The sequence below is a fragment of the Cavenderia fasciculata genome (genome assembly GCF_000203815.1).
Source record: "Cavenderia fasciculata unplaced genomic scaffold Scf_EJPB12P01AWP9W-5, whole genome shotgun sequence".
NCBI classification, from domain to species: Eukaryota; Evosea; class Eumycetozoa; order Acytosteliales; family Cavenderiaceae; genus Cavenderia; species Cavenderia fasciculata.
Genome location: NW_004457703.1, coordinates 171,790 through 182,053, shown reverse-complemented (window position 1 = coordinate 182,053; position 10,264 = coordinate 171,790). Strand labels below are relative to the sequence as shown.

General features: G+C 32.9%; 4 protein-coding genes across 4 annotated transcripts; 2 read left to right on the top strand and 2 right to left on the bottom strand.

The window, feature by feature from the left end:
• Positions 1–352: 352 nt before the first annotated feature.
• Positions 353–3,625, top strand: DFA_06684 (uncharacterized protein; the record flags this gene model as incomplete). Its single annotated transcript, XM_004356857.1, has 3 exons — positions 353–2,106; positions 2,947–2,977; positions 3,617–3,625. 3 exons carry the CDS (start codon positions 353–355, stop codon positions 3,623–3,625), a joined length of 1,794 nt encoding a protein of 597 aa, XP_004356911.1.
• A 171-nt stretch (positions 3,626–3,796) lies between these two features.
• On the top strand, positions 3,797–6,851 carry DFA_06683 (GRAM domain-containing protein; the record flags this gene model as incomplete). Its single annotated transcript, XM_004356856.1, has 5 exons — positions 3,797–4,333; positions 4,419–4,581; positions 4,679–4,878; positions 4,974–5,676; positions 5,761–6,851. The coding sequence occupies 5 exons, from the start codon at positions 3,797–3,799 to the stop codon at positions 6,849–6,851; spliced, it is 2,694 nt and encodes an 897-aa protein (XP_004356910.1).
• Positions 6,852–7,097: 246 nt separating this feature from the next.
• Positions 7,098–8,059, bottom strand: DFA_06682 (uncharacterized protein; the record flags this gene model as incomplete). The annotated part of the gene is made up of 2 exons (XM_004356855.1): positions 7,098–7,803; positions 7,848–8,059. 2 exons carry the CDS (start codon positions 8,057–8,059, stop codon positions 7,098–7,100), a joined length of 918 nt encoding a protein of 305 aa, XP_004356909.1.
• A 226-nt stretch (positions 8,060–8,285) lies between these two features.
• On the bottom strand, positions 8,286–10,232 carry sonA (UAS domain-containing protein; the record flags this gene model as incomplete). The annotated part of the gene is made up of 5 exons (XM_004356854.1): positions 8,286–8,595; positions 8,671–9,257; positions 9,364–9,504; positions 9,597–9,898; positions 10,049–10,232. 5 exons carry the CDS (start codon positions 10,230–10,232, stop codon positions 8,286–8,288), a joined length of 1,524 nt encoding a protein of 507 aa, XP_004356908.1.
• Between the last annotated feature and the right edge of the window lie 32 nt (positions 10,233–10,264).

Sequence of the window (10,264 nt, the reverse complement as noted above, 5' to 3'; positions counted from 1 at the left end):
CTGTCCATCCGTCCATCCACCTGTCCATCCATCTATATTATATTTATGATTAAACTTACCAACAACATCAACATCAACTCTAATACTGCTGCTACCGCTACCACTACTACTACAACTTCAATCGGAACCTTTTTTTCAATCTTTTATCTCAATCTGCAGAGAACTCTAGTTTTCTCTTACACTCTGTTTTCTATCTCGCCATTTCCATCTATTTATATTATTATGTTTTGGTAGTCTTTATCACCTCTTTTATACTTTTATTTATTTAAAATCACAATCCATCAACCAACCTATCACACAAATAGAGATGAAAAAACTATTAAAATATAGATTATCAGAGGATGGTAAATTAATGTGTCGTCATGATATTTGTATTGTACGAGCTTGTTATGATCATAAAGCAAGTTTGTGTAGACACGAGAGAAAGTCATCACATGATTGTGACGTTTCCCAATGTAAAATTTGTCAACGTGTAAAGAGTCGTCCAACTGTCACAAATAGTAATCACAATAATCATAGTAACAATAGTAACCATTCACCTCGGTCAGATTCCTCATCTGGATCAAGTTCATCATCATCATCGGCCAAAAGTAGTCCAACTCTATTTTCAAGTTCAGAAGCAGTGTTGCCAATTGGAAGTTCGCCAGTAACATATCAAACCAATTTAATTGTTCTTGGAACATCTAGTTCATCTAGTTCTTCGTCTTCATCATCAACTTCATCAAGTGCCATTCCATCGCCTGCATCAAGTCCAAAACCAAAACAAGGTAAAACATCTCCAACTTTAAAAGTTCAAATTAAATCGCCAAAAAAGTCTGCTTGTATTTCTGGATCATCTTTGTCACCTACCAGTCTCTCATCATGTGTCTTTGAAAAGAAAAGGAATAGTAAAGAGAAATTGTTTCCCAATTTAAAGATTGATAGTCATAGTCATAGTCATAGTGGTCAATACTCACCCCCTTCATCGGCTACGACTAGTCCAGTTGCACCAGGTGAAATCATGAGATCCCCTCTTTTACATCATCTTCATCATCCTCCACCTCCTTCCAACAACAACAACCAACCTCCATTCAGTCCAACAGCCGGTATATTGCATTTGACACCACAACATGCACAAAGAGACCCTTTTGCACTAGACCTGGTATTTGGTCCGTTGATGGGATACCCAATCTCACCAACATCATCATCACATCATCATCATCACCAACATCAACATCAACATCATCAAATGTATGCTAGTACTAGTACAATAATACCAACATCTCCATCATCTACTGCTATACCATTACATCCTTATTCTGATCAGCATAATGGTGGAGGTGGTGGGTCAGCTATGGGAACACCATCTTCTTCCTCCTCCTCTTCATATACCAGCTATAGTACACCACTAGACTATAATGGAATCATTCCAACTACACCAACAACCATTATAGCACATTCTCCATCATTGTCTGGGTGTGAACAACAACATTTCAACGTCCCCTATATTAATTTAACATCATCTGTTCAAGATACTCCGCCTGTATCCTTTATTACTACCGTCACTCCTCATAACCAACACCATCATCAACAACAACATCATCATATTCATAACCAACAACAAAACCATCATCAACAATCACATCAACAACATTCTCAACAACCATGTCAAAATAGTCAAACTTCCAACAATGTTAATTCTTCCAACATTGATAATACTCCATTGTATAATAATAATAATAATCAAACTTTGAATCGAATTACTTCTGCGCAAAGTGGCAGTAATAATAATACCAATACCAACAATACAAATACAAATACAACCAACACCCATTGTAATCATAATAATAATAATAATAATAATACCGATGCTGTAAATGATAACCATTATTTAAGTTTTTTAAATCCTTCATCTCTTAACAACCACAATAACACTACGACCAATACCAATACCACCAACAACAACAATAATAATAGTATTGTTGTTTATAACCAAAACAATCATAACCATCATCACCATCATCACCATCACCTTCAATTTTCCAACAACAACATTAACAATCCCAACAACATCAATAACAATACACCAACCAACAACAACAACAACAACAATAACCAACAAGAAATGTATATTTTAATGTAATGTACATAACCTCAATATCAACTATAAAAATCAATCCAATCCATTTTACTCTATTCATTGTTTAGAATTTTTAAACAATACCAATATATTGGCAAGTGTAACTATAGCAGTAGTAGTAGCAGCACAGCCAATCTCTCCCTCCCAATCACACAACAACAACAATTCAATCACAAAAGATTTATTTATTTATCTATCCAATAATTAATTAATTTATCTCTCTCAATTCATCTATAATAATATAATTTTCGATCCTACCATTATATTTCTCCAAACAACAACAACAAAAAAAAAGAAAAAAAGTTAATAAAGTACTCAAATATTTAATTAAACAATGTACACCAATTCTCGTATATTGCGTTTCTCCTGTTTTGGCTTTGGTCACCGAGCGGAATAAAAAAATAAAATAAAAATCTAGTCTTGAGTGGGCAAGATTGGCGACATCATGAGATCATTGTCACGACGTCGATGTTGTTTGGTTGTAATGATGACTGCTGAGCCAAGAAAGAGAGAGCATGGATGGGATGGGGATGGGGAGGGATAAAGGAAAGGGGGTGCATGCCTCTACAAGTTTGGGCATTGTCATGACCAGCTGGCTCCTTCCTTGTTGCTTTTTTTTGTTATTGTTGTTGATGTAACTGGTCACACAATAATCTAATCTTAAAACTTCTTTGTTTATTTTCTTCAATACTAAGACATAGACCAACCAACTAACAATACAACCTCATATATCTATTGATTAAATTAGTTTTAAATACAAAACCCGTTATTAGGTATTAGGTACTATATATTCCGTGTCATTGCACAAACACATTAATAGTAGTTAGATTGTTAGATTACACCATCTATCAAAGTATTGTAAGTTGTACACATCATCATCATCATCATCATCATTGCATTCATTTTTGTCCATAGTCCATTGTCGCATATCTACTCCTCTATCCATCATCAATCACACAGACATTCTTTTCTTTTTTTTGATTTGGAGTGATAAGTAGAGAGAAAGAGATAATGAGCAACAACAACAAACCAACCCAATTATTATTCATGACTGTAATAAAGAGTGGGTTGTCGATGATGATGAGTGATGGTTGATTGATTGATTTGAAAATAACAATGACTATACCATCTACCAATGGTTGGTAAATGCTAATCTATCATCACATCAACATGTATAGTAGTACTTCTAGTAGTCTCTCTTTCTCTATAGTTATCTTTATCTATTTTATTCAATTAATAAAAACCCCCCACAGTTCTCGTCCTCCTCCTTGCTGCTTTGCTTTGTCACCAAGTCTTGAAGTCAGCAAGTCATTCACTCATCTTCATCTTGCTCTTTTTCTATTTTCCTCATCTTCGATTAAATTACATATATATATACAACAACTACTACTATATATTATAGTATCATTACAAATTTGTATCGTTTGAAATTGTACATTATTACTCATTAATTTAATATATTAATCAAGATTATATTTTATTTATTTATTTATAAAGACTATATAGTTATTTATTTACAATTAACATCTATCTATCTATCTATCAATCACAATATATGAATTAGTGTTTGGATTATATATATATATATATTTATTATTTATTTATTTATTTATTTGTTAGTAGTAGAGTACTCTCTATTTCTATTTATTATTATTGAATTGAATAGAATTGAATAGAATGAATTCAATAAGTACATCACCATCTTCATCATCTTCAAAACAACCTCCTCCTCCTCCTGCACAACAACAATCACAATCTTATCCAAGTACAAGTAATCTAGCAAACCTTGTAAATGATAATAATAACAACAACAATAACAACAACAACAACAATAATAACAATGATACTATACCAAAATCACAAACACAACCAAATCTAACATCTACATCACCTCTAACAACAACACCTCCATCAACTATTTCCAATGGAGGAGGAGGAGGAGGAGGAGGAATAATTGGTGCCAATGGAATACAATCACCAGTATTCTTTTCCCCTCCAACTACACCATCTTTGCAAGGTTCTAATTCGCAAGAGTATCATACTGTCACTTCTACCAGTTCTACACCTTGTGGAACCATTAAAAAGGATACAACTAAAAAGTCGTCGTCATCGACAGACATGCAAACAGATGTTGGTACTGGTAGATCAAGAAGTCATAGCGAAGATTTAAAACAATCTTCAGAAAATAGTATATTAAAAGAAAGTTCTGAAAAGGTAAGCTAGTCTATTAAATATAAATATTTATATAACAACCCAATATTGTTGTTCTGTTTATATTAATCCTTTCATTCTTTTATAGATGAAAAAGAAAGCATTTCTATCACCAAAACTATTGGCACCATCCAAAAAGAATACAATCGGAGGTGAGGAGCCTCCCATTTCAAAGACTTTGGATAGTAGAATGAAAAGTAATCCATATATTAAAAAATTTAAATTACCTTCAACCGAGTTATTAATTAATGGTATGGAAATGAAAATCAAATCAATCAATCAAATCAGAATCATCAATATTGACATTAATATTAATATCTATTTATTTATTTATTTATTATTTATTAGATTATTCTGCTGCATTACATAGACAAATTTTATTACATGGTAGATTATATCTTTTTACAAATTATATATGTTTTGAATCAAAGATTTTTGGTCTAAAGACAACAGAAATCATTCTATTTAATCAAGTTACAAGTATTAAAAAAAAGAGTAAAAAGTTCCAATTCCCAGTTGGCATTGAAATCATTGCAAATGGAAACAAGGTAAATATAATTCATCAATGTGAATCAAAAAAAAGAATATAGAATAGAACTATTTATTTATTAATTAATTAATTAATATTTTACTACCTATATAGTTATCATTTGCATCATTTGTATCAAGAGATAAAACATTTAATGAATTAATGGTACAATGGAAAGAAGTAACTGGTGAATCTCATGATGAAGTTTCATCTCATAGTATTGATGATGATGAAGATGAATCATCAAATAGTGTCTTTGAAGCCGAGAGTCAATCATTTAATAATAATAATAGTAGTGGTACCATGAATACCAATCTGGTCAATGGTAATGGTAATCAATCTGAACAATCATCCCAAAGTAGTGGATTTCAACAAACTGTCAATAATAGTCTTGACCATGTAAATAATAATAATAATAATAATAGTAATAGTAATACAGAAACAACTCCTACAAATACAACAATAACAAATAATCCTGAACAAACAAATCAACAACCAACAACAGACTGTAATAATAATATAAATGGAGTTGTTCTTAATAATAATATACAAATAGAAAAACCACAACAACATGCACCACCAACCGCAGCGGCAGCAGTAGTAGTTTCAGAGAAAAGTGTTTTTGATGAATTGTACGGAGGAATTGATCAATTTCTATCAGTTAATGAACAATCTTCAATATTGGAAAGTCAATCATCAGATTTTGAAGAACTCCTTACCGACAATTTCAATTGCAACACTACCAACTTTTTCAGAGCACTCTGTTCAGATAAATGTAACTTTGCATTTAATTATCATACCAAACGTGGTGATAAAAGTATGTACAAACGCGCATATATTATAATTATCTTTTTCTAATTCTATCTATTTAATTATTTCATTTTATTTATTTATTTTCTAGATATAAGTGTAAAAAATTGGACAACAAGAGAAAGATTTGGAACAGTTAGAGAATTGGAATATGTAGCACCAGTAAATTCACCAATTGGACCAGATAAAACTAGAATTCAAGAGACACAGAGATATCATCTAACACTTAAAAAGTTGGTCATTGAAACTGATACTATTATGCTCGATATTCCATATGGTGATCATTTCAGAATTGAAGCAATCTGGGAGGTTGTGGAGACTTCACCAGATACTTGTCGATTGACTATTCAAATATGTGTTAGATTTATCAAAAAGACTTGGTTCAAGAGCAAGATTGAAACGAGCACCATCAAAGAATCCAAAGGTTCATTCCAAACGTGGGTGCAATTGGCCAAACAAGAGGTTCAAAAGGCTATTCAATTCAAGCGTCCAACCGCTGGCGGATCATCTAGTCTAGCTGCACCAAGTACTGTTGGTGGTGCTGCTTTACCATCGATTAATATTACCTCTTTGAATAGATCGATTGAAAAGATTAGAGGAGATGAAGGTGTTGGAAGTGGTGTTGGTGGTGGCGAGGGAAGAATCGATTCACCCAAACCACATCACAGTAGATCACGTAGCAGACAACATTTGGTATCATCTTCAAATCAAGTTTCAAATCTAAGTAATGAATCTTCTCCCTATTCATCCATTCCACTTCATACTCAACCAACTCACAATAATAATAATAATAGTTTACAACCACCACCAGCGTCCACCCCTTCACCAATTAATTTAGGATTCAATCAGAATCAAAATAATAATAATACTTCACCATTGACATCGATCAAAGAAAATGAGGATGTTACCTTGGTAGAATCCAAGAAAAAGAGAACAACCTCTTCTTCACCATTCCGATTACAAGTTACATCTGATTATGGAGATTTGATCATCACTGGTTATCCAATGTTTTCTGTTATCATTATGCTCTTGTCTCTATTCTTTTATATGTACTTGAAGATTAATTCTCTCGGTACTCAAGTTGGAACTTTGGAATCATTATTATCTAATATCATAACATTGAATCAACAACTAAACCAACAACAACACCAACAACAAATAGTTACACGTACAAATTCATAAACACATTTCCATTGTTTTTAAAAAGATATTAATTTATAATAATAATTGTTACAGCTAGTAGGATTGTCGATAGATATATAAACAAACAAAAAAAGAAAAGGAATAAATATATTAGTATGGTACAAGTCAGAGGATTAGTATGAGAGCCAACCCCTTTGCTCCTGAATTGTGGCACTGTATGGATTTAAATCGATGTTCTGTGCCTTTATTTGTATAAAATATGAAGCCATAATGGTGAATGTTTTATCACTGAATAGGACATGGAACTTTATCATTATCATCTTCCTCGTCATCGTCATAGTCACCATCATCACTTTCCTCCAAGTCTGATTCTATCATCTCTTCAAGTTCCTTTGGATCACCCATTTCTTTGAATGCTTGCAATGGAGTCATGAACCAAACATCATGATACCCGTCGTTATCGCACATACATTGATACCATCGAGATATTTTAACTCTATCAGCCTCACTGTATTGTGATTCATCGACATCTCCATCATCATTGTACATTTTGAAAATCATATTCTTTGATTTCAATTGTTTGATTGTATTGGTGATCTCTGCGTGATAAGGGTAGCAACAATAATAGTAATAGTAATAATAATAATAGTTATTGTTAATATTCGTCAACGTATTATGATTGCTATAAATATTTCGATACCTACTCTTTTGAATTACATTTTTTTTATCGAAACATCCTTGGATATCAATTGCCAACATTTTAGCGATGGTCCTGAGATTCTCGGTTGGAAGTTCCCTCACCAACTGCCCAAAGTTTGCTTGGTGGCCGACTTGATCGCCATCGTCATCATCGTCTTTGTTTGCTTCTTTCAAGTGAATTTTATCAAAAGCTTCATTGAGATCCTCGGTGTATAGCAGATCAGTCTCTTTGATTTTTTCCAACAACTTGATTGGATCTTTATCAAGAGTGTCCGGTTGAGTTACGGCTTGTCTAATATTTGAAGGTCGAAATAAAGTGGATACCAGAACGCATACTTTCTTTCGATGAATCTGTGATGTTGATTTAGTTGACCAAGTTCGACAGTGTACTTTGTTCCTGGTATCTTGTACAATCGTGCATCCAACATTCTAATCTCTCTAACATGATTGAATATTATAGTTCTGAGTGTTGCTGATCCAATGATCTTGCTAAATAAATCTTCTTCTTCTTTATTATTATTTTCATATTGTTCTTTATTTGTAGACATTCTATAATTGAGAATCCAGAAGAAAAAACCGTTGTGAATCATCATAAGAAAGCAAAATGACCCCGACAGTCGGGTTATGAAGATCGCCAAATAATTAATTTGATCTTCTCTTTTTTTTTTTTTTTTTTGTTTAAATCAAAAAAGTGTTGTTTACTTCCCATTTAAATAGAATGGTAGACTTGTAGTTTTAAGACTTTTTTTATATATATTAAAATGTTGTTTTTTTTTAACGAAGTAATCTTTCAATAGCAGCATTTACATTTCCACCAGTTTGTAAAAGAGCTTGAATATTTTCGGCTGGATCGAGGAATCCCATATCTCTGAGTTGTTGTAATTGAACAGTGAATCTTTGTTCGGGTGGTTCTTGATTGGCAGCGGCTTGTGTAGGAGAAGTTGTGCCTGGTCTTTGACCAGTAGCTCCACCCGTTCCACCAAACATATTGGCAAAATTGCCCATTCCTCCCATTCCTCCCATACCACTAAACATATTTTCCATTCCTGCTGGCATTCCTGCTGGTGGCATTCCTGATGCTCCACTAAAATATAATAAAAATAAAATATAAATTAGAAATCAAATCAAATGAATATGTATATAGTTTACTGTTTCATACCCAAACATTCCATTATTTTGAAGAGTAGATAAAGATTGCTGAAGTTGAAGAAGTGCTTGAAGGTTTTGAGGGTTTCTAAACATTTCCAAACTTTCAGGACGTGAAAGTGCCTCTCTCATTTGTGGATTCTGATCAACCATTTGACGGAGTTGTGGATTAGAGTTGATTGTTTGTTCCATAAATTGTGGATTTGACATTAATTGTTGCATCATGCCTTGAACCTCTGGTGATGATAACATTTGAGACATTTGTTCTGGTGACAATCCAAATGGATTGCTGCCACCGCCCATTCCTCCCATTCCCCCCATTCCTCCCATTCCTCCCATACCACCAAACATACTGGCAAATGGATTTGATGCGTTACTGTTTGGACTAGTAGTTGTGTTGCCGCCACTAGTAGTAGTATTGTTGGATGATGCACCAGTTCCAGTAGCACCGGTTGTAGTTGGGGTTGGTTGTGGTGCCCATGGATTTGGTAATGGTTGATCAGAATTTGCATTGTTGGTATTATTGTTGAATAAAGATGAAAATGGATTGTTGTTTTGTTGATTGGCTGCTGCTTGATTTGCTGCATTATATAATGGTTCCTAAAAAGAAGAAGAAGAAGAAGAAACAAAAAAAATAAAAAGATCAAATTAGTTTAGGTTAAAAGAGTTTTGTATTACTGATGAATTAATTAATTAATTTACATACTTGTACATTTGTATACATTCTACGAAGGAGATTAAAACCTTCTGGGTGATTTTCAATGTTAATCATAGCTCTATCAGCATTACGCATCATTTCACGCATCAATTCTGGATTACGCATCATTTCAAATGATTGTCTAAGTGCCTATAAAAACAAAATATAAATATTAATATAGAGAAGAAGAAGAAGAAGATAATATTTATATTTGTTGTTTTATATAAATATATATTACATACTCTTGGATCATTTAAAACTTGAGCCATTTCAGGATTTCTATTCATAACTTCTCTCATTTCGGGATTATTTAAAATCATTTCCTTAAAGGTATCGGGATTGTCAAATATGTTTTGAAACATTGGAGAGTTTAGAATCTCTTGCATCATTGGATTCTGGAGCATTTGACCCATGTTTGATGGCATACCAGGTATTTGCATTGGTGCTGGTTGAGTATTGGCATTTGGTGCTTGCTCTGTTGGTGGTGGTGGAGTTGGTGGAGCTGCTCCTTTTACTAAATGTACAGTATGTCCTTCTTGAACATCTAAAAATAGATATAAGTAATAATTAAATGATATAGGGAGAGAGTGTGTTTTTTTGTTTTTGTTGGTTTGTTATTAATATTAGTATTTGTTTGTATGTTTATATGATCATTTGACAGTCTGTCTACACCTTTCTTTTTCTATCTACATACTATATTCTGATAACTTTTGATGATCTTTTAATACATGACCAGAATATATAATTCTTTGTTGTTCAGCTGGGATACCTGATTTAGTAGCCAATAAACCTTTAAACTCTGATACGAGAATACTAGTGTCGACATCAACAGCAAACTTGTCACCAACTGATGTCTTTATATTAATATTGATCGTCATTTTCTACTACTACTACTCTATTAAATTCTTCT